Source organism: Coregonus lavaretus (assembly GCF_964263955.1).
Source record: "Coregonus lavaretus genome assembly, chromosome: 18".
Lineage (NCBI taxonomy): Eukaryota > Metazoa > Chordata > Actinopteri > Salmoniformes > Salmonidae > Coregonus > Coregonus lavaretus.
This window is the reverse complement of record NC_140005.1, coordinates 40115876-40140104: the sequence shown is the minus strand read 5'-3', so window position 1 is coordinate 40140104 and position 24229 is coordinate 40115876. Positions and strand designations below refer to the sequence as shown.

Sequence of the window (24229 nt, the reverse complement as noted above, 5' to 3'; positions counted from 1 at the left end):
TACTCTGCAGAACTCTACTTTTGGATACCAATTAATTCATAGCCAAACGTATATGCATTTATATTTTATGTATTTAGCATTTTTTTATGAATGTTGAGTCATATTTCCTTGTATTTAATGAACATGCTCAGAATCTTTGGAATGACAAAGGAACATGCGTCCCCACGTGCTTACTGTTGCGAGTTCAGCCGGATGCAACGTTCAGATAGAAATAGCCTAAGTACTGTAGAACAAACATGCCTCTCTGACATGTAGAATCACATCAGCTCTAGCCATAGCATTTCTATATGCAACGTTCGAAAACGTTTGACAACTGAACTATGCCCTGGTAGAATGTATTTGAACAATATCAATGTTTTACTATAGTGAATGTTGTCACTTTACTTTGGAGATGGCCACTGAAATATGTGAAAAGTGTGCGCAACTGCTGAAGGACTTCGATGCTCATGTAAAGAGATTGTCAGCTGAATTTGCACTTAAGATAAAGGTGTATAAAGGCCCTGTCAAGATGTAACTGTCTGAGGAAGAAGAGAGCATCTTCTGAGTCCTATACTTCTGAGCAGCACCAGAGACAGGCTGCTCGTCTACTGCAGGACCACCTGGACACAGGTAATGTAAATGGATGTGTAGTGTAGTACACTAGTCTAATAACAGGTTTAACCCCACTGCCCAACCCAGTATTGTCTACAAGCATTAAATACATACGAGCATCAGGATATCATGGGGCAGTGTTCATTTATTACACAACTCAGTCTGTGTAAGTGTCATTTTGAGTAGGTGATTTCAGCATTTAGCCTACTGGAAGTGTCATGTTTATTTGAGACAGCTGGTTAATATAAGTTTGTAATATTCTAACTGCTTTGTCATGGCTGTGCAGTGCAGCTTTGTCATGGCTGTGCAGTGCAGCGAGGTCTCCCATCAGTTTAGCTCTCAAACTCTAGGCGGTTTTCTGCCTTCTCCCTTCAATTTTCAGCCAATAGCTTCGCATAGGACTGACTCATGTGAACTACAATCCCGACGCTGTGTTTGAACGTTTAGAAACGTCAATCATCGCTTGCGATACAGCTTTCGAAACATATGCCCTTTATCTTTAATCAGTAATAAAGAATCCTTCAAATAAAAAAAAGATAGATGGATTATTTTAAATATGGTATTGGACCATAAACAGATATGGCTCATTAACCTTTACGGACCAAATAATGATGATCCACAATTCTTTGACAATATATATAATAAATTATCAAGCCTGCAAGCAACTCAAGACAATATTATTATGGTGGGGGATTATAATACTGTTTTAAATAGCTCAATGGACCGAAAAGGAAATCACACCACAAACAATCACCCACATGCTCTTAAGGAAATTGTGAATGTCATGGATACATTAGAACTAGTAGATATATGGAGGCTTAAATATGCTGATCTAGTGAGATATACATGGCGGAGACTGAATCAAGCTAGTCGTCTTGACTTCTTTCTTATCTCATTCTCGTTGGCACCAAAAGTAAAGAAAAAAGTGTTGATAGGGGATAGAATGCGGTCGGACCATCATATAATAGGCATTACTCTGACTGAATTTCCACGTGGGCGAGGATATTGGAAATTTAATCAAAGCCTATTGGATGATAATTTATTTATAATTAGAACAAAGGAATTTATAACTGACTTTTTCCAACATAACATAGGTACAGCGAATCCCCTTATTGTATGGGACACCTTTAAATGTGCCTTTAGAGGCCATGCAATTCAGTACTCATCTCGAAAACAAAAGCAATTTAGGTCAAAAGAGTTTATACTAAGAAAGGAAATAGAAAGTCTAACAGAACAGATAGATGGCAATAAAAACTGTAACATAGAGGCTCAGAATAAATTAGAGGAAAAACAAAAAGAAATGGAAAAACTTATTCAAGAAAGATCAAGTGTAATATATTATAAAAATAAAGCAAACTGGATGGAATTTGGGGAAAAATGCACAAAATTCTTTTTTAATCTTCAACATAGGAATGCTACCAAAAAGAACTTAATGAAACTGGTTACAATTGACGGAGTCACCCATAATTCACCTAATGATATTTTGAAGGAAGAAACAAAGTATTTTAAGCATATGTTTTCTTTTCAGTAGCCTCCATCTCCTCTAACTGAAGCTAATTGTAGAGATTTTTTTTCTATTAATAATGTCAAATTAACAGCCACACAGAAAGACTCATGTGAAGGTGAAATTACAGAGGAGGAACTTCTGGATGCAATTAAAGACTTTAAGTCCGGGAAAACTCCAGGGTTGGATGGCATACCAATCGAGGTATACCAAACCTTTTTTGATATACTAAGAGGACCGTTATTAGCATGTTTTAACCACTCCTATGTAAATGGTAGATTATCTGACACTCAAGAAGAAGGTCTGATCTCATTATTACTGAAACAGGATACAAGTGGAAAATATAAAGATCCAGTCCATTTACAAAATTGGAGGCCCCTTACACTTCAGTGTTGTGATGCAAAAATCCTAGCAAAATGTATAGCGCATAGAATTAAAAAGGTATTGTCGGATATTATTCATTCTAATCAGACAGGTTTTTTACATGGAAGATACATTGGAGATAATATAAGGCAAGTATTGGAAACAATAGAACACTATGGAAAATATGGGAAACCAGGCCTGCTATTCATAGCAGACTTCGAAAAGGCATTTGATAAAGTTCGACTGGAATTTATATATAAATGCCTGGAGCATTTCAATTTTGGAGAATCTCTTATAAAATGTGTCAAAATCATGTATAGTAACCCTAGGTGTAAAATAGTAAATAATGGCTATTTCTCAGAAAGTTTTAAACTGTCAAGAGGAGTGAAACAAGGTTGTCCACTATCGGCATATCTATTTATTGTGGCCATCGAGATGTTAGCTATTAAAATCAGATCCAATAATAATATCAGAGGATTAGAAATACAGGGCTTAAAAACAAAGGTGTCATTGTACGCAGATGATTCATGTTTTCTTTTAGATCCACAACTAGAATCCCTCCACAGCCTCATAGAGGATCTAGATACATTTTCTAACCTCTCTGGATTAAAACCAAATTATGACAAATGTACTATATTACGTATTGGATCACTAAAAAATACAATTTTTACATTACCATGTAGTTTACCAATAAAATGGTCTGATGGTGATGTGGATATACTCGGAATACATATCCCAAAGGAAATAAATGATCTCACTTCAATAAATTTTAATAGAAAGTTAGCAAAAATAGATAAGATCTTACTACCATGGAAAGGAAAATACCTGTCAATTTGTGGAAAAATCACCCTGATTAACTCTTTAGTATTATCCCAGTTTACCTATTTGCTTATGGTCTTGCCTACGCCTAGCAAACAGTTTTTTAAATTATATGAGAAAAAAATATTCGATTTTATTTGGAATGGCAAGCCAGACAAAATTAAAAGAGCATATTTATATAATGAATATGAATTCGGAGGACAGAAATTATTAAATATTAAAGCATTAGACCTATCACTAAAATCTTCAGTCATCCAAAAGTTATACTTAAATCCGAACTGGTTCTCAAGCAAATTAGTAAGATTGTCTCACCCACTGTTCAAGAAAGGCCTTTTTCCCTTTATTCAGATTACAACCTCTCACTTTCAGTTATTTGAAAAGGAAATAATCTCCCAAATGTCACTATTTCTAAAACAAGCCATAGAAAGTTGGTTGCAATTTCAATTTAATCCTCCAGAAACGACAGAACAAATAATGCAACAAATATTGTGGTTAAATTCAAATATACTAATTGACAAAAAACCTTTATTTTTTGACAGAATGTTTAAAAAAGGTATAATCTTCGTAAATGATATCATCGGTAGGACTGGTGGAGTTATGTCGCACATGCAGCTAACAAAAACATATGGAAATGTCTGCTCTACCCAAAATTACAACCAAATAATTGCAGCCTTACCGCAAAAGTGGAAGAGGAAAGTTGAAGGGGGAGAAAGTAAGGAACTTGTCTGTCGGCCTTGCATTAAAGAACATAATTGGTTAAGGAAAACTGTGATAAATAAAAAAGTATATCAGTTTCACTTAAGGACCAAATGATTGACAGCCGTCCCATATAGATTGCAAAATAGTTGGGAAGAGATCTTTGACGTACCGATCCCATGGCATAGTGTTTATGAACTGACACGCAAAACGACACCGGATTCAAAAATTTGAATCTTTCAATTTAAATTATTATATAAAATTCTTGCTACCAATAGAATGTTATTTATATGGGGGATACAATCTTCCCAGCTCTGCAGATTTTGCTGTGAAGAGATAGAATCATTAGATCATTTGTTTTGGTTCTGTCCATTTGTAGCTTGTTTTTGGACACAGGTCCAGGAATGGCTAAAGGATTGCAATATTTACCTGGAACTAACCTTGCAGATAGCATTACTGGGTGATCTGAAAAGTCATAGTCAATCAATCAATAATATAATAATACTTTTAGCAAAAATGTTTATTTTTAATTCACAATCTGTAGAAGCAATGAGAATAGAAAGGTTCAGAACTTTTGTAAAACATCACAGTACGGTTGAAATATATATGGCAAATAGAAATCCTATATGGATGGTGTTAAGAGCAGTGGCGGCTGGTGAAAAATATTCTCGGTGGGGCTGTGCCATACTTTTTTTTTCCTGTAACCATCGCGATATATTTTAACACAAACTGCAGGACAGCAGTGCTCAGTGAAACATTCAGTAATTATTTAATGCCAATATTAAAAAGTTGAGGCATTCTTACACAAAAACATATTACACAAACCCAAGCCTTTCATTTGCATTTAAAGTGAACTTTTCACCATTGGTAGTAAACAGGCAACGCAACAGGCATGCTGTCAGAACAGAGTGGAAAGTGGACAATAACATGAAATTATTATAAAGTTTATAGGAAATCTTACACTGTATAAAAGGATGTATAATATAGAAATGGATATCAAGTGGATGAACTCAAACCTTTGACTGGAAGAATAGCATACAGTATTTTATGATCATACTAAATGTGACTAATTGTTAATGTGCTCCAGAACTGCAACAATTAATTGATACAAAACAACCTATATACAGTAATATTAGCAAAGACACTATTAAGACTTTCTAGAGTACCATATATAACTGGATTTTTTATGCTAAGGTCAACTATATACAAAGAAACATGCGGCCAGAGCTGCTCTGTGTGTGTGTGTCTGTCATCTTATTTGTACAGGAATTTTGCCCGTCTGTCCTTCTGAGTGGCAAACCTCTCAATGACCCTTTGATTAAAGTCAGGAATGTCCCTGACAAGTTTCTTCTCCATGGAGAGCATGGCCAGAGCGTTCAGGCGATCCTGTGTCATGCTGTTTCTCAGGAAGGTCTTGATCCTTTTCAGTGTAGAGAAGCACCATTCTGACTCAGCAGTTGTCATGGGTGTGGTGATGAGGATCTTGAGGAGGCTGGCAGTCTCTGTGAAAGTGCTCTGAAGGTTGTTCTCCATGAAGAACTGGTACAGGGGCACTGCACCACTACAAGCCTTGAACTCACTGTTCTCATAGATGAGGGACAGTTCGGTTTTGAGCTTGGCCTTGTTCAACATGGGGTACGCCTCCACGGTTGTTTCAAGCGCTGTATCGGGGAACTTCACACTGTGTTGTGGGAACAACTCTCCGTGCAATAGTGTTGCGCTGATGAGGTGCTGGGTGAAGGAGAACCTCTCTTTGGCATGACTCAGGATGGTATCACATACCTGTAAAAGATACATCATCAGCTTTAATTTGCAATTAAGCTATTTTGATGCAAGTGATCCTGACTGACACATGCCTATGTCCAACTCAAGTATATGATTACCAAGGTGCTGATTGTTCAGGGTTTTGGCTACATACTACCAGGCCTGAAAAAAGTTATAGGTGGGAAACACTGACAATTACATCACAACTTACCTCTATAGCCAACCTCTGTTGTTCTCCTGGTCCCAGCATCCTCCGTCGCTTGATGGGCTGTTGCTGCTCGTCAGATACGCTGTGCCCACACAAAGAGGGAATTGAGGCCCTGGGTCCAAAAAATAAAGTTTAATTTGATAACTTGCAATCAGACTTCTTAACTCACTGTAATTCCCCCTCAACACACAACCAGTGACTTTTATATATATATATAGACAGACAGACAGACAGTGTGTATATACACACAAACTATGTCTAGTAACTGCTTTTAACCTGTGATGTACATAATTAACTGATGTTATTACGTTTTAAAGCCTTTTTCTATTACATTTGTGAGAGGGATGCAACATCATTTTGTTCTGCTGTTCACTTAGCAATAAAGTTAATATTCAATAACAACTAGGCCTCTTCTAGAAATTGACCTGGTGGACACCTGAATAATTATTACAAACTGTGTAGTACTTTCCTGCATTATTATCAACGTCTGATTGTGTCTTCTCTTTCCTTTTAAAATACTAAAACAAATATAATTGTGACGGCTCTATGATAATCACTCACACAAGCACCAACTGGCAGTGGGTGGAAACGTCAGTCGTCTCGTCAGCTTGAATGGCGATAAAATCAGCACTCTTTACTTCCTCCAGGATGTAATCCTTAAGCATTGACAGCATACAGTCCAACAGCTCGTTCTGTATCGTCTTTGACGTGCCCTTAAAAACGGTAGCTGTCTTCAGGTGCTCCTCCAGCACACTGTCGAGGGAGGCAACAAAATCCACTAAGCCCCGGAAAATGCCGGGGTTGTCTGAGGAGTCAGTCTCCTCGTGCCCACGCAAGGCCAACTCAAAAGCCCCACAGAACTTCACACAATCGATAATTTTGGATAGAATGTGCCTGTTTTTATCCACCTCCTCATTGTGTTTCCTCACCGCAATCCTGTGGCCGTCATCCAGCTGCGTAGCAATGTTCACCCTTCCTAATACAGCTAGCTTTACAGAGTTGTCCATGTGTGCCCTGGTGTTCTCATGTTTCTTTACCTTCTCTGACAGGTGCTTCATATCCCTCACTCCGGTACCTGTCCATGCTGAATCTGACCCCGTCGTTTTAAAAAGCAAGCACGGAAAGCAAAATAAAGCATTAGCATCAGTGCACCCAGCTAGCCAAGCCTTCCTGGTGTACCAGCTACGGGAGAAGCCGCGCATATACTGCTTCCCTTTCTCGCTAGCCTGCTGTCTGATTGAGAGGTCAGGTTGATCTGGGCCCAGCTCTTTCACCCGAACTTTCTCTGACAAAGTTCTCCTCTCAAACGGATCTTGGAGGAGAGATTTCACCGAGTTAGGGTTGGGTCTTGGAGGAGTAACGTTTGCGTTCGCCATTGTTGTCTAGTAAAAATGGCGTCACTGGACCCCGGTCCTTATTTTATCAGGGGCGAGCTTGGGGCGATAAAATAATCGCCCTCCTTGGATTCGATTTAAGATCGCTTATTGACTACATTTTATGTCATACATTCATATCTTAAATTAGCAATTGGCTTAACTGCTACGTAGACCCGCATCCTCGGGGCACTTTCTGTATCGCCCAGAGCTGACGAGGCGTTTGACAGGCAGAGGAAAGGTTGCGAATATGATTTTCTATCATATCTTACACATATTACTGTGTGCATTCCATATTTCAAACACACAAATATTGACATACTGATGTTTTTATTATTATTATTATTTTTTTTATTTTTTTATTTTTTTATTTTGTAAAATAATTTTATTTAAGGGGGCGGCGCCCTAGCGCCCTCTATCGGCCAGCCGCCACTGGTTAAGAGATAGATGGGAGGTATTGAATAGAGTTGAAGGATGGGACTAATAACAAATAACAACTAATAATAACAAAGATAGCTAATAATGTAAGCATACTGTGTCCATAATAAGTATATAGGTTGTATGTTGGGAGCTTTTGGGAAAGAGCACAGTTAGAAAGATATGGCATTTAGAAGCAAACCGGATGGACATCATGAAAATGATCGGAGAGGTTGAGAGTAGAAGAAGTTCAGGAGCAAAAAAATAAATATATATATATATATATATAGAATTATTGTAAAATTAACTCTGTCCATAAGGTGTAGATAGTAAGTATAGACCGGAAGTAGAGGCCTGGGCGTTGTTGTTCACTAATTTACTCCAAGTAGGGAAAGGATGGTGGGGTTGAAAAGTTAAAAAATAAATTAAAAAAAGATACACTTATTGTGGCAGTTTTGCACCGATCCATACAGCTATGGGTAACGTTACCTCCATCCAACGAAACTACACTTCCAGAGTTACGCTTACACACAGGTGTTGGAGCATGCTAGATAGTTAATTAGCACAGGTGGTCGCCTCTTGTCTTCCGTCAGTTTTCCGTAAATAAGCGTTGTAACGTGGAGAGATGGTCATGTGGGAACATTAACCTGAACCATGTCAAGATGTGTATCAATTTAACCTTTTGTTTTTTGAAAATGAAGGTCCTAATGTTTCCAAACCCGTACCGCAAACGAAGCGTGTTAATTGAGCGTCGGGGCTCTTAACAAAACTCCACCCGACAGAAGACGCCTTCGTCCAATGACTCTTATGTGTAATGTAATGTAATGGAACTGAGCGTCATGATCAAGGGCTACCATCAGTTTATCTTTTCTATTGTAGTGCTACAGTTGTGACCAGCATTATGAAAATGTCAGACCAAATGTTTTGCTTGAGGGCTGGGAGATAAGAATGTATTCCCCCTGTAACGTGGAGGCAGCCAATAGGTCTATAGTTGGAAAGCTATACTGTACAGCCTATAGCGGTCTACAGAAAGATAAAAGTTGAAAATATAGCAATATGATTGGTGACATTGATTGTTTTTAATTCTGTCTTGTTGCAGTGGAGGCTCCTTTACCTGTTGCTATCCTGGAGCCATACACAGCCCTACTGCTATCCAATGACCTGGAGGTACAGAGGACCACCTCTCTGTAGCTGGTTAATTTGCTAGTGAAGAACAAAGGTATGTACACACAGACAGACACTCACACTGTCTTTGCCACATGTGTCAAGATTTAACACTGTACTATTGTTTCCCAGTGAGTTAGGAGAAGGTAATTGAGATGGGGATGCTGGTGCCCCTGCTAGAGATGCTCCAGTCTGTACAGTGTAACTCCTGTCAATGTGTTGCCTTACTGGCCTCAGGTCGGTGGACTAATGTTGTCACGTTTGATTTTGACTTCATTTGAACTTTGATTCCCAGAGGAAAATAATACGTCCCGGGCTTACAGAACAAGATCACTACACATGGCCCTCTGTAGCTCAGCTGGTAGAGCACGGCGCTTGTAACGCCAAGGTAGTGGGTTCGATCCCCGGGACCACCCATACACAAAAATGTATGCACACATGACTGTAAGTCGCTTTGGATAAAAGCGTCTGCTAAATGGCATATTATTATTATTATGGCAATATACACATTACAAAATCAAGTGCTGGTGCTACTGTCAGTGCATTTCATGTTTACAATCAATCAGCCTGGTCTCATAGGCTAGACGTAACATAGTAAATGTAAATCTGGTACACTCAAATTAGAATGTTATGTTTGGTATGGTTACATAAGACAAATGTTTACTTAAGGCAAAAACAAAAGTAGGGTTGATGGTCGGGCGTATAATGCGAACGTCTAGCAACCCAAAGGTTGCGAGTTCGAAACTCATCACAGACAACTTTAGCATTTTAGCTAATTAGCAACTTTTCAACTACTTAGCATGTTAGCTAATAACCCATTCAGCTTCCCCTAACCTTAACCCTTTAACCTAACCTTTAACCTAACTCCTAAACTTAACCTTAACTTTAACCTGAAGGTTGCAAGTTCGAATCTCATCACGGACAACTTTAGCATTTTAGCTAATTAGCAACTTTTCAACTACTTGCTACTTTTTAGCTACTTTGCAACTACTTAGCATGTTAGCTAATCCTTCCCCTAACTCTAACCCTTTAACCTAACTCCTAAACTTAACCGTAACCCTAACCCCAGCTGAAGTTAGCCAGCTAGCTAATGTTAGCCACCTAGTTAGAATTCATAACATATCATCATACCTTTGGAAATTCGTAACATATAGTATGTTAAGCAAATTTTTAACATATTGTACATTTTGCACATTTGTAACATATAATGCAAATTGTAATTTGTAACATATCATACAAAATAGGTGATGGACAACCACAAATTAATACCATACGAACTGTAACATATCATATTAAATGTAACGTCTCAAATTTACGCACAGAACTACTCACATGGTTAGCATAGGTAGTTATCTACAGTACAACACATTATGTTAAACAGGAAACTGCTAAAATAATGGAAACACTTGAGTAAGTGAGGGATACAAATATATTGAAAGCAGGTTCTTCCACACAGGTTTGGTTCCTGAGGTAATTAAGCAATTAACATCCCAATATGCTTAGGGTCATGTAGAGAAATGCTGGGCAGCCCAGAATTTTTGCCATTATTTTGTCTACAATGGCTATGCCCCCATAGGATGACAATGCCTTCATCCACAGGGCAAGAGGATGTCTGAGACAGCGTTTTCCACCACCATTAACAAAATACCAAATTATGGAATTTCTGGTGATGCTGAATGGTGTTGCATCCCGCTAATAGAGTTTCAGACACTTGTAGAATCTATGCCAAGGTGCATTGAAGCTGTTCTGGCACGTGGTGGCCCAACGCCCTATTAAGACACTTTATGTTAGTGTTTCCTTTATTTTGACAGTTACCTGTACATTCCAACATGTATGTGTTCCCTGCTGGAAGATGTATGTATGTATGCCTTCATTCTTGCTGGTTAGTGAAAGGCATGGCACATATGTGGGACGTCCTGTTCCATGTGTTTTGTCAATATTTTATGCTAACCCAACATTCCATTCTAATCCAACATGACTCTCAGTTTTCCACACTAAATGTAATCTCAATTTGCTTCAATTTTGTTGTAGACTCAAACAGAGAAGCCATCATGTCAGCTGATTGGGTGATTCCACTACTGGTTTTAGCCAAGTGTTACGATCCTCAAGTCCAAAAGAATGCAGTTTGGGACCATTTAAACCTCAAACAGTCTGGTAGGTCTGCACAGGACTGTCCACCAGTAGATAATGTACATATCTCAGGTTGCCGCCACATTTTGGGTTGTTGCTGTGTTGATATGTTCAAAATGGGTGGAGTTCAAATTACACATTAGTTGGCTGTGTTCAGCTTGTTTGTTGACTTTTCAAAATAAGTGATGTGTGCCACTGTTAACCATAGAGATCAATCAAGAATAGATGGCTAGATTGTGGTCCCGACATTAATTATGAACCCTCATAACTCATTCCTAGACATACACTCACTGGCCAGTTTATTAGGTACACACATCTAGTACTGGGTCGGACCCCCCTTTGTCTCCAGAACAGCCTGCATTCTATAAGGTGTCGGAAACATTCTACAGGGATGTTGGTCCATGCTGACGCGACGACATCACACAGTGGCTCCAGATTGGACGGCGGTACGTTCATGCTGCGAACAGCTCGTTCTATCTTATCCCAAAGATGCTCTATTGGGTTGAGATCTGGGGGCTGCGCAGGCCACTCAAGTAAACTGAAAAAATACAATTTGGTGAACTATTTGGTTTTTACAAATAACCATTCAAATACTCAATAAAATTACTATGTTTTGGGCTGTGTATTTAAAGGACTCAAATACACAGAAAACTTTAAATAATAAATACTCAAATACATATGTATTTGAACCCAGGTCTGCTGTCATGTATTGTTTTCATACTCAACCTCAGCCAAAATGTTTTTATTTTATTTCCAGAATGCATCCCAAGCTTGCAGATGCCTTCGATTCCTTTCAGGGAATGGTAATTATAACGTATAACCACGGAACACACCCATTTAACGTTATGAGGCACATATTCAACACAGATTGTTGTCGTGGAGACAAGGTCAATCACCATTCAGGATATTACTTAATTCAAAACGTATTAATAAGGTAATAAGTGAGGCTGGTCGACCCAACACTCTTGACTGTTGGGTTGAAAAGCTCCGACATAATACAAATATATTTTATAGCACGATACACCCTCCCAGTCTACATTACAAACAGCAGATGTGTGGAATGGGTCAAAAGGTGAGACTTGATATATGAGAAAGGAGTATCTCCCATCCAGATAGCATTTGCTATGAAGACTGTTCTTACTGTATGGAAACCAGAGTTTGGCCCCCAAAACAAGGTTCCTCTCATCATTATCCATACCTGAGCCATCTCTCCCTGGTACCTTACATTACACAAACCCCAACTCATTCTATGGAATGCATGCTGTAGGTTTTATCACCAAACCATCCATAAATCAATTGTCAGCTCCAGATACCCCTATCTCGAGTAAAACCCATGTCCTTGACCACACGCCTAGACTAGCTGCAGGGCGCTGGAGTAGAAACCATCCCTTTACAAAAACACAGCATTAGTAGAACAGTATAGAATTGTTAACTATTAATATTAAACAAAGCAGGTAAACATGATACATGTTAATATTTCTCTCACATTGTGCAGAGCCTTGTGGATTGGATGCAGTGAGTTTGATTGTAATGCTTTGTATTGTAGTTGTGACCCAGGAGCAGCTGATTCCTGGACTGTGTGTTGCCTCTGAAAGCTTTGCTGAGCTCCCCTGCTCTCCCTCTGGCTGCATCTGCTATAACACTACTGTCTGAGCTATCTACACACCAACCCAATAGAGTGAGACTTTTCATAATAGATAATGATGTTGATGGGGGCAACGGTAGCCTCAAAGTTAGAGGTAGCCAGTGAATCTCAGGGCCGACAAAAAAATCTGGAAGGATTCTATCTGTTATGATGGTGATTTACAATCAATGTTCTTTGTTCCAGTGTTAACAGTCAATATTCATTGTGTTTCCTTCAAGGAGAGCCTGGTGAATGAGAGCCCAGGACAGGTGATTAGGCAGCTGCTCCTCTGTCACAGATCTGTCACAGATCTAGCTCCATCATCATGAACCACAGTGTTGGTACCATCACCAACCTCAGCAGCACCAGCGAGGGACAGCAGGTAGTAACTGCTGCCATGTCGCTCACTCACTCACTCACTCACTCACTCACTAGAATATTAGGCTCTGTTCCAATGTCCACACTAGCATATTACGTAGAATACATGGCCATTACATTGCTTAATTCGAGCTGGTCTGCTTGTATGGACATTGGACTGTAGATGTGGTTTCCATCTAAATGTTCAGTCACATGTTCACTTTTTAAAAGGCTCACTTATTTATCAGTTTAGCATACCTATGGTCCTTCGAAACGGATATGGAGATACCGACCTGGTCATGTGATGTTATTATTGTAAAAAAGATTGACAATCATACGAATGCAGCTGATATTGGGAGCCATGCACTGTCATTAAAATGATTAACCTTTGTTGTGTTGTCTAGGCCTTGATGGACAGTGAGTGTGTAACAGGACTTCTCGAGGCCCTTGTGTCCAGTGTGACCTCAGAGGAGACTGTTCTGTGTTACTTCCTGTTTATATCAGCTGACCAGCTGGGGTGAAAGGATTGGGGTCAATATCATTTCAATTCAGCAAGTAAATTGAAATTCCAATTCCTCTTTTCTTTTCAGACTCACTTCGATCTCATTTGGCCACAAAAATGACCCCGGAACATGTTTCAAGTTTAAGTTTTCTGCACAAATGGAAAATGCAGAGCTGTAAAATCCATGTATTTTTCTTGTCGCTCATACAGACCATGTAATCCAACTACTGACACCACACTACGCTATATCTACTGATGTACCTCAAGAATCAGGAAGTGAGATTCCAGCAGCTGGGATTTGTTACTCTATGCAACCTCAAGAAAGGTTTGTCATGGTTTTGTAACAACCCGTTTGCCAGTCACGCTGTCTATGCCTAAAATAGCATATTTCTGTAGTTAATATCTCAGTCAATAACATTAATTTCTAGTAATTTGTCCTGAGCAAGTTAATACTAGCGGATTAACATGAGGGCAGGTACATGCAGTTATAGTCAAAAGGTGCGTTATGCTATGTCATGTTATTCTTCAAACGGAGAGTTGTCAGTGGTGATGAGTGGTAGTGTGCTCGACAAGCAGCTAAAGCGGGTGCATGCACAGACGGAGCAGACAAGACAGTTACTGCAGATGATTCAGAAGCCTCCATCCTCCTGACCAGTCCACTGGAGCCCTGCCTCAGGACACAGACTGAGACCTCTCTGCCTCAGGACACAGACTGAGAGCTCTCTGCCTCAGGACACAGACTGAGAGCTCTCTGCCTCAGGACACAGACTGAGAGCTCTCTGCCTCAGGACACAGACTGAGACCTCTCTGCCTCAGGACACAGACTGAGATGTGGGACATGCGTATCACTGTTTGTACTGACTTGCCATTACCTTTAGAGCATGACAATGATTGCTACTGCATGTCATGATTATGTTTTATGATGTTGATGAGGTGTTCTATTTTATGAGTGTTTACAATGGTGTGTTCTGAGGGTTTACATCCATATTGCACTGGTGAACAGGGGAAAAGGAACTGAATTGGGGTGTATTATATATATATTCTACACAGATTCAAACAGATGTATCAGTGCATTGCTTTATTTGTTTTTACACTTTTGTACGTTTTAATAAACAGGCTTACATTTTACACTTCACTCTTTTTATAATTTGTTTTCTAAAATGATTGCACAATTTCCAAGAAGGGGACTGCCAAAATACTTTGCAAGTGGTCAACCACGAGTGAGTATATCTATAGTACTCTAAAACTATAAACCACACAAAGGTACTGAAACTATTCTGGAACTAAGTTCCATAGCAGCTTTGGATTATATTCCACAAAAATAGGGAATGTAAGACAGAAAGTGTTCTTTATTTGAACTCAAAACTAAAGCTTTTATTCTGAAACTAGGATGCAAGTTCCTACTAACTGCAAGGCAAAGTGCTCAAATAGCAGCACAGTTAAAAAATGCTTAGGGAATAAGCTAAAGCACGTGGCTAAAAACATCAGTCGTGATTGTGAAACCTACAGTTAAAAATGTAGAGAGAATACATCTTTTCACAATTGATTGCTGTGTCTGACTCCCACCAAAGCGAACTCATTTTATCACAGTTTAAATCTACAGCTATGAGGCATGAGCTCTCATTTAGACTAGATAAGACATTGTCATTGCAGCAACACTGAACAAACAAGCTCCCCTGTCTAGTGTAGATACTGATACCACATGCAGCTCGTGCCACTTTGGATTAAAGAGAAATGTGACCAAATGGTGGTGATCGACTCCGAGATAGGAAAGTCTTCCAGGGAAAAGGAGTGTGTGTTGGTTTCACATCACATGCTCTCTCTCAAAGTGCAGGGCAGGAAAAAAAGCTGCAGTTATTCCTTTCTTTGTCGAAAAAAGGAAAAAACACCACAGCTGTGGAAAGATTCTTGGATGGGTTGTCTCCCCCCTCTGATCAGTACGATACTCAGATAACCTCTGAGGAGTATGTGATAGAAAAGGGTTAATAAGATCAAATCAGTTGATTCACTTCATATTTATCTTAGACTTAGAAGCACATACAACAAAAATGATTGAAAGGCCTTAACTATGCAATCAGCTTCATGGTTAGAATCACACATTGAATTTTAAGAGCGCATCATCTCTTGGGGCGCCCAAAGTATACTTTTTTTTTTACAGTGTGTGAGGTGGTGATTTGCTATGGGGGTGCCCACTGCCCAGCCCACCCTTTCCCTTCTGAAATTAGAACCATGAGCTCATTCGTTCAGGACTCTAGTGTAATATCTACATAGCATAGAGCGTATAGATGAGCTGATGCAGGATCTGGTGATGAGCTCTCACCTGCTCGCTGATGGGATTGGATCTCCTCCATGCCTGTCAGAGTTCTCAGGGACCTGAATGAATGAACCAAAATGTGCTAGGCAACACATACAGTACATCACTTCTGATAACATGCATCACAGAACATGTTTCACAAGAAAAACATAAATATACTGTGGATATACCTGCGTTCTTTGAAGGCCACAACAGGAACCATGTCTTCCGTGTCACTCAGACCTAGCTTGGACGGTTTGGTCCCAGTCCCGACACCGACCCCTAGGTTGATGACCTCTTCTAAAGTGCCGTTGCCATTCTTAACAGGCTTAGTGTTCTCTTTTGGTTGGGCTTCCTCTGGAGAGGAGGAGTTACCGTTTGAGTTCCCATTCTGGGCAGGCTTCTGCATGAAAACAAAACAATAATGTCAATTTGGTCAAGTCAAGGGCAAGTTCTGTTTATTTTTTAAAGCAAAGTATGGTTAATAACGTTGGTAATTGAGGCAGGAAATTACAAGTGCTTTGGTTGAGTTTTTTGCTAAAACCATTGTACCTTTGGGATGGATTTCTGCATGAAAGTGATCACATCAATGTGGTCAAGGGCAAGTTTGGTTTGGTTTTTAAATGGTTAACGACTATGGTACTTGTGGCAGGAAAATACAAGTGTTTTTTTGTTTCATTTTAAGCCAAAGATGGGTAACCATTGGTAGGTGTGGCAGAACCTGAGTGCTTCAGGGCAATGTTCTTACGTCTTTATCTTCAATTGAAGGTTTCCTAGTTCTCCTCATGATCAACTCCAGTCGCTGAAAACAAAAAGAGGTCTGTTAAAAGTCTTGAACGCTTTTATGATAAACTATCACCCTTACTTAAGAACAAATGTTTGTTTGTGAAACACAAAACAAGAATACCCCCTAACCTCCCTCCATCCCATGTATTGAAGTTCACCATAATTGAGCTCCACTGTATAGAGATCCTGGGTGCTGCTTGTAGTCAATTGTACACAATATGGATCCCCAGAATATCTTACAAGCATTTCAGTATGATAAGAACATTTGCCTCTGTCTCTTTCACCTTTTTTCTCTCCTGTCGTTGTTCCTCCTCCTTCTGGAAGTGTTTGTCTCTCTCCAGCCTCTGCTGCTCTGCCTTCTCCCTGGCCTGGGTCTCCTCCTCCTCTCTCTGGGACACAGAGAACGGAAAGATCAGAATGGGACAATGTATTACTTAGTGTTTCAGTTATATATCGTCTATATCATTTGAGGGTGCATAAATATCTGATGGCCATCTGACCAAAGCACTTTCTAGCACTGTACAGTATTCATAGACCACATCCCTCACCTGTTTCTGGAGGAAAGCAGCTTCCTGCATGGCTCTGAGGGCTTTCTCTTCCTCTGCACGGGCCCTCTCCTCCTCTGCATGTTTCTGCTCCTCTTTCTCCCTCCTCTTCCTCTCTTCTACCAGCCACTGGGCCTCAGCCTCTAGCCGTGCTCGCTGCTCTACTCTCCTGCGCTCCAGCTCCTCTCTGCCTCGCCTATGATCCCACATAACATAACATTTGCATAACACCACACCATACATCACATTACTATACAAATTAATCTGAACCTTTGAACACACGCTAAATGCCCTCTTAGACTTCCTAAGCTGACAAATAGGTCCACAAGACACAACTGCGTATTTGTATTTTACGCAAAAAGTTTACTCAACAGATTTTGTTCATACTGGGAAGATTAATGTTGGGTCATTCGAAGATGTAAGGTGGCCCTCCGTCCGTACCTCTCTAACCCCTCCCTACACAGGCTTTCCTCCTCCTCTCTCTCTCTCTTCAGGCGGGCCTCTCTCCTCTTCTCGGCCAGGAGACGTGAGGCCTCCTCTGGGTCCATGGTGCCAGCAGAGGGCCTTGGGCTGGGAGTGGCTCTAGGAGGGAGGGCTGAGGAGGTGGACATGTCATAAGAGTCACTCTGAACCAAAACACACCGATCCAAATTTGTAGAACTGGATATCCTGCATTGGAATTCACTCCAACCTCACACCCAATAATACAATATCTGAAATCTATCTAGAAAATAGATAGTAATTGATGGTGCAGTACCTTTCATTTTTAGATACTCACCCTCACCTGCACTGCCTTCAGTACTAAGTGTGGTTTCTCTCTGAGTCTGAGGTTCTGGGGAGTGTAGGAATGGTTGGACCTGGTCCCATGCTGCAGCTGGGGTCCTGATGGGCCGTGAGTTCCCAGGGGAAAGGGTATGGTTGGGGACTGGAAGAACGTCCTCCTCTGGTACAGGGTCCAGTTCCAGCTCTAACTGCTGTGATGGGGGCTGTCTGATCACAGATGTGTGTCTGATCACAGGTTTACTGGAAAAAAGGAAGAGGAGACTTTTGTTTAGATAAATAAGTAAACAACATCAAAAGGGGTCACTAAGATGGGGTTGGTTGCACAATATTCTCAACAGAGTGCTATCATTGTATGAAAGAAATTCGGTACAGTCGTTTTTGTGAAAACAACATCCAGACACAATAACAGACAGACGGACGGATGGACAGTCATACCGTTCTTGGGAGGGCACTGCTGCTCTGCACTGTGGGTTTGTGGGTAACGCTTTCACGCCAGCGTTGGGTAGTGGGTTTGTGGGTAATGCTTTCAAGGGAGCATTGGGTATGTGAGGCTGCTGAGTATTCCTCCTGGCCGTCCTCTCATTTTCCTTCTGCTGCGCTGCTTTTAGCTTCATAATAAATTAACAGGCAGGTTACAAGATCATCTTACTGCAGTCTTTTTAGGACCTCAGAAAGACATGAAAGTGATTTAGGCTTATTACCAATACATGGTATGACAATTAAAATCATTTACCTATCAATATAGCAAATATATGATAGTAAAATGAGTCAGAAGGAATAGAATGGAATAGATTCAGTTTATTGTCTTCATCCAAGGAAATTATTTCCCACAAGTTCATACATTGCATGGAGACAGACCAACAACACCATCCCACCAACCCAGTCGACCCAGACATTTACAATCATAGAGATAAAACGATCTATGTTTACAATGACATTTCCAGCAGGTATTACCTGTGCCGCATTGATGGATCTATGGCTTGTACGGCTGGGACCCGGGGAGGCGGCTACCTGGTAGTTTGCCTGGATGATAGACCGGTAGTCAGCCCGGTAGTCTTCCCGGAGGTCTGCCTGCGCCAGGTGGTGGTCAGGTGTGCCAGAGCGGTATGGTGATTTGTGAGAGTTCGTGGCAGTGGCAGGCATGGAGTGGCATGAAACTGAACGGGGACAAATATGGACAACTGAACCAGTGTGTTTGTTTCATTGTTGTGGGGCAATGGGGTGAGGGTTAGCAAGTGATACAGTGAAAGAATGTAAGTGTGTCCAAAAATGGTTTAGAAAAGAAAAAGAAGCAAAGAGTTAGTAAACAATTCACTTGAGAAGCCTTACCATTTTTGTGGGAATTAAAATATTATGTCCAAATATCCATAGATTTTACCAAAATGTATTATATGTCATTTTTTCTTAGCTTTAGATCTGGTCTTTATAACTTTCTATACTGTATATAACTGTTATTCTACAGGCCTGTAGAGTACCTTCTTCTTCTCTTGACTGACAATTATGACTCCTGCTCCTGCTCCTGGCTAGGTAGGAGCAGGTAGGGGTGAGGAGGCGACTGACCAGAGCCCTCTCCCAGGCAGTCAGGGGGGAGCGGCGAGGAGCTACAGAGGTAAAGCCAAGCATAGTGGAGAAAAGCCAATTAACAGGGACAGCGATAAAGAGAAAATACAAGACAGAGATAGAAAATACAAGTAAGAATTGGTAGGAAATAGGAGGAAAGTGAAGAAGAATTAGGGTTAAAAGATGTTACAGGGTGAAAAATAAGCTCGGTAGCATAAGGGTTAAGAGGATGAAAGTCAAGAAGACACTAAAAGGTAGTTCACTATATAGGAATAGGGTGTCATTTGAGACGCAGCCTTTATTAATTTACCGCTCTTGTTGTCGGTCTTCCTTCCTCGAGAGCCCTGGCTGAGTCTCTGCTTAATCCTCTGGCTCTTCTCCAAGGTCTTCTTCACCACAGACTCATAGCGCTCCTTCAGACAACAACACGAGCCTCAATGTCAGTGATATAGTAGTCTCTTCCCACATCCACTGTAGGTGCTGAGTTTGAGCATTATGACTAGTGATACAGTAACTTGGTCACAAGCTCCATAACATCATATTGAGCCTTAAAATCGTTTAGCTTCAGATGTGTACACAAAATGTGGAAAACAGTATCTGTATATTTTCTTCTCTGTAGAAAAACGGTTCTTATTGGAAAAAACTGTAAAGCAACACTGGTGCCCACAATAGACACCTAAGCCGAAGTAGCTATTGATCCAACATGCCGACCTGGAACCAACAGGACCCTGAACAGCTTATATCCCCAAGTCATAAGTCTGCTAAATATTTAGTTAATAGTTAACCAAATAGCTACCCGGACTATCTGCACTGACCCTTTTTGCACTAACTTTGACTCATCACATATGCTGCTGCTACTGTTTACTATCTGTCACTTTATTCCTAGTTATATGTACATATTTACCTCAATTACCTCGTACCCCTGCACTTCGACTCGGTACTGGTACCCCGTGTATATAGCCAAGTTATCATTACTCATTGTGTATTTATTATCACTTTTCTATTATTTGTCTATTTTCTTTCTCTCTGCGTTGTTGGGAAGGGCCCGTAAGTAAGCAGTTCACTGTTATTCTACACCGGTTGTTTACGAAGCATGTGACAAATACAATTTGAACTCACTGACTCCTCCTTCATTCTCTGCCTCCTCTTCTCCTCCACAGCAGTGCGCCTCCTCGCCTCCTTCTCTCTCTGCTCCTGAAGCCTCTTCTTCCTCTCCTCCATCTGTTGCTCATAGTGACGCATGGCCCTCTCCTCTCGAGCCAACCGGCCCAGCTCTCTGGAAACTACAAACACATTTAGTTGAGTTTTGTTTTGTTTATTCAGTGGTTCTCAACCTCCTTTGGTTATCACATTTTGCTCTGCCCCGAAGTACCCCTTCATATTGTGTGTATTTCTCAGCACCAGTATACAGTATTTAACCCATTTTAGAATAAGGCTGTAACGTAACAAAATATGTAAAAACTCAAGGGGTCTGAATACTTTCCAAATGCATTGTATCTTACATGACTCTTTTCAATATTAGGAATTGTATTAGCATTTTATGCCTTGAGAATAACATATTACATTTTGAGTAAATTTGTATGTGTATGGGTGTGTTTGCACATACGTGTGTGTGTGTGTGTGTGTGTGTGTGTGTGTGTGTGTGTGTGTGTGTGTGTGGATGTGTGACAGAGAAAATATGTGTGAGAGAGAGGCAATGAAGGGGGCTCTTTATAGCACAAGCACAAAATAGCTTGGGATTGATTGTATACTGGGAGTGACAATGTTGATAGTGACAACCAACCCCACATTCCATGTGACAACCATCCCCAACCCCGCCCCCCCCCATGCTAATTAAGATGCTAGTTACCACACTGGTTGGCATAGGAACTCGTTTGAAATATATTTCCTCTTTTCAACAAACATAATTGTTCCAGGATGCTTCCATAATTAAAACATTTAAATAGAAAATACCAAGAATGTATTTATTTACACTACCCTGTGAAAAACACAAAATAAATCCCCTCACCTCAATGTTTTGTGTCATGCTGACATGAATTGACCAGGTGGATGAGTTATTTTGAAGAATTCACACATTTTAACCTTAAAAATATTACACAGCGCCATTTAGATTGGGACTAATTAGCACTGTGACAACCACCCCGCGAGACAAACAATCCGGTATCCCCTACAACTGATCATTAGGCCTATGTTCTTATGAGTCTTCCCAAGTACCCCTTGGGTATAAGGCCAGGTACTCCCAGTGGCTACATACCAAGCTGTTTCTTATGCTCCTCCCTCCGCTCCAGAGCAGTCCTCCTCTTCTCCTCTTTCTCTCTCTGCTCCTGCAGCTTCCTCTTCCTCTCCTCCAGCTGTTGTTCATAGAGACGCCTGGCCCTCTCCTCTCGAGCCAACCAGCCCAGCTCTCTGGACACTGCAAACACATTGTGAGACTTATTAGCCACAAAAATACCAGTACCCTGGTCCCAGATCTTTGTGCTGTATAGCTAACTTCTAATAAACTCATTTGGCGTGACAGTTTCCATGGGAGCTGGCAAAAAGACAGCACAAATAGATATGGACCAGGCTACTAAAATACTTTCAAGAAATGACAAAAATAAGTGACAGAAAATTGAGTGATCTCATTGGTGTATTAGCTGTACCGTCATCATGTGTGGGTATACATACCAAGTTGTTTCTCATGTTCCTCCCTCCGCTCTTTCGCTAGTCTCAGTCTCTCATCAACCTTCAGTGCATGGGGTCCTGGAATATTAGAAAAGATGTCACATTCACTCCACATCAAGTACATACATTAAACAGTATGGGTTTGGTGACATTACTGATCATGACAGGGAGTTTAAGATGGTTCTACAGTAGCTGGAGCTTGGTTCATATGAAGGGACACTATTTATTTCATTCAGACAATATTCAGTTTACAATGGGTGGATTTTTTTGACTTAAAGTTAAGACATGGGGGGAAAAAAGCACAATGTCAGGTTATACTCAAACCGTTCTGTAAGGACAAAGCATGAAATTGAAAATGTCTTGATAGCGGTAGCGCACGTCAGAGGAAGACCACTCATGACGGATAACCCGCAAAGAACAAGCAGTACCCCAGAGAGAGAGAGAGAGAGAGAGAGAGAGAGAGAGAGAGAGAGAGAGAGAGAGAGAGAGAGAGAGAGAGAAAAACTGATGTAAGACCTGCTGGGTTTCCAGGGCTGGTTGTGTTGGTACTGATCACAGCTGATTTGATGGAGGCAGGGACACAGATGACTGCTCTCCTCTTCTCTGAATTATGGGGCTTCATGTCGTCATTGCCTTTTTCTGAAACGAAATAAAGAATAAAAGAGAACATCTTGTTTAGGTCTCTCTGACTTTTTCAGCTGACTCAAAATGACTGTTATTTAGTCAGGATCATTATGAGATGAGAATAAGAAATGATAAGGTGGTCATACAGTAAATGTTTATGACAAGTATAACTGCATCATCATGGTTTATACCTGCTGGCAAAGTCTGAGACACATGACTGCCTCAGAAAAAGAGAATCCTATAATCTTAGTGTAAGATGCTTAATTTCCTTATACAGTAGGTCATATCATTCCAGTTTCCAGAAAACTGACTGGTCATACTTAATACAGGCACTAAGCCTCTAGGCTGAATGTTAGCTGTTAATAAAAGAGCTATTATTATGTGCCTGTTCCTGTTGTGCCTTGCAGGGGTAAACAAATGCCAGCGCCTGACACAAGTCTTCATGGAGATGGCTAAAACAAAACAAGCACATAGAGACAGAAGAGGATAAGAAGAAAGACTTGCTTCACAGGAGGTCGCTAAATAGTGATAAGTACCATCTCAGAATTTTGGTGCAAGTGACGTACACAATAAATTATCATTCTCGAGCAAGTGAGGGACACACAAAAAATGATCTTCCTTGACACTCGATGTTATAATAATGGGCATTCATTTATCTTACTGAATCAGGCCTATGATGAGTGTTGATGTTTACCACAGTAGAGATAGAGGGTGATTCAATAAGCTACATCATTACCTCACTGTTTACAAAAAAAAATGGCAGTAGAGAATAGGATGAACATCTATGTACAAGTACGAGGCAATATCAGATCATCTGATCCATAGACATTTCCAAATTCCCCTGCTGTACATGCTACAGAATAAAACTCAATTAAAATAATGACTTCATTATCTGGCCTAGATACATGATGGAACATCTCCCCACTGATGATGAACTAGAAGGGAGAGGCTGATTCTGGTTCAGATAGCCTGCCCTGTATATAAACACAGTAAACAGTAAAGCTACAATACCAACCTCCATGTCATTCTATAAACACAGTGAACACTCCACAGCAAAGCTATCATCCTCACCATAGCAAAGCTACAGCTACCCACCACCCTGTATCCCTGCTTTTCTAGAAACACAGTAAAAAAATATATATAATATCAAAGCCACAGTAATCACCTCCCTGTCTCCCGGCTCTGCTATCTTTCTTCTGGTTGTCTTGATTATCTCTGGTAGAAAGCCCCTTTCTGTCTTCTTGGGATACTGTCTTCTTGCTGGGGGTCTCCCTCTGTTTCTCCTGTATCACAGCCATGTTACTGCTAGGCGCTGAGCATGGCATACCACAGCTCTGCCACACAACACAGACTCTCCTCCTCCTATGTTTCTATTTTAAGATGCCTGTACTGTACTGAAGGTCCTCCTGGTCCCCTGTGCTCACTGTGCAGCTGACCGACTGCCTTGACTGCCTCTTGCTTC

At 40.6% G+C, this 24229-nt stretch overlaps 2 protein-coding genes and 1 pseudogene across 3 annotated transcripts; 1 reads left to right on the top strand and 2 right to left on the bottom strand.

The window, feature by feature from the left end:
• The first annotated feature begins 391 nt into the window (after positions 1-391).
• LOC311145651 lies at positions 392-14163 on the top strand (annotated as a pseudogene). Its single transcript has 10 exons — positions 392-609; positions 8835-8954; positions 9032-9136; positions 10931-11053; positions 11761-11832; positions 12576-12707; positions 12893-13035; positions 13415-13527; positions 13601-13852; positions 14057-14163. The product of its transcript is annotated as an uncharacterized misc_RNA (transcript).
• LOC311145263 (uncharacterized protein) lies at positions 4721-6963 on the bottom strand. The gene is made up of 3 exons (XM_084181499.1): positions 6507-6963; positions 5949-6057; positions 4721-5755 (listed from the first exon to the last, which is right to left on the bottom strand). Exons 1-3 carry the CDS (start codon positions 6950-6952, stop codon positions 5228-5230), a joined length of 1083 nt encoding a protein of 360 aa, XP_084037625.1. The 5' UTR covers positions 6953-6963; the 3' UTR covers positions 4721-5227.
• A 1592-nt stretch (positions 14164-15755) lies between the features above and the next one.
• Positions 15756-24229, bottom strand: map7a (microtubule-associated protein 7a; the record flags this gene model as incomplete). The annotated part of the gene is made up of 16 exons (XM_084182154.1): positions 23933-24229; positions 22660-22782; positions 22147-22221; positions 21734-21892; positions 20599-20762; positions 19790-19892; positions 19395-19520; positions 18874-19100; positions 18355-18527; positions 17894-18159; positions 17578-17731; positions 17140-17332; positions 16876-16980; positions 16554-16607; positions 15997-16208; positions 15756-15885 (listed from the first exon to the last, which is right to left on the bottom strand). Exons 1-16 carry the CDS (start codon positions 24090-24092, stop codon positions 15756-15758), a joined length of 2424 nt encoding a protein of 807 aa, XP_084038280.1. The 5' UTR covers positions 24093-24229.

Excerpts from the sequence above, each read along its gene's own strand:
- LOC311145263 (XM_084181499.1), bottom strand. The coding sequence starts at position 6,952 with ATGGACAACTCTGTAAAGCTAGCTGTATTAGGAAGGGTGAACATTGCT. Across the intron at positions 6,058-6,506 it reads CACTGCCAGTTGGTGCTTGT|GGCCTCAATTCCCTCTTTGT; the intron begins GTGAGTGATTAT and ends TTTTGGACCCAG. Across the intron at positions 5,756-5,948 it reads AACAGAGGTTGGCTATAGAG|GTATGTGATACCATCCTGAG; the intron begins GTAAGTTGTGAT and ends TATCTTTTACAG.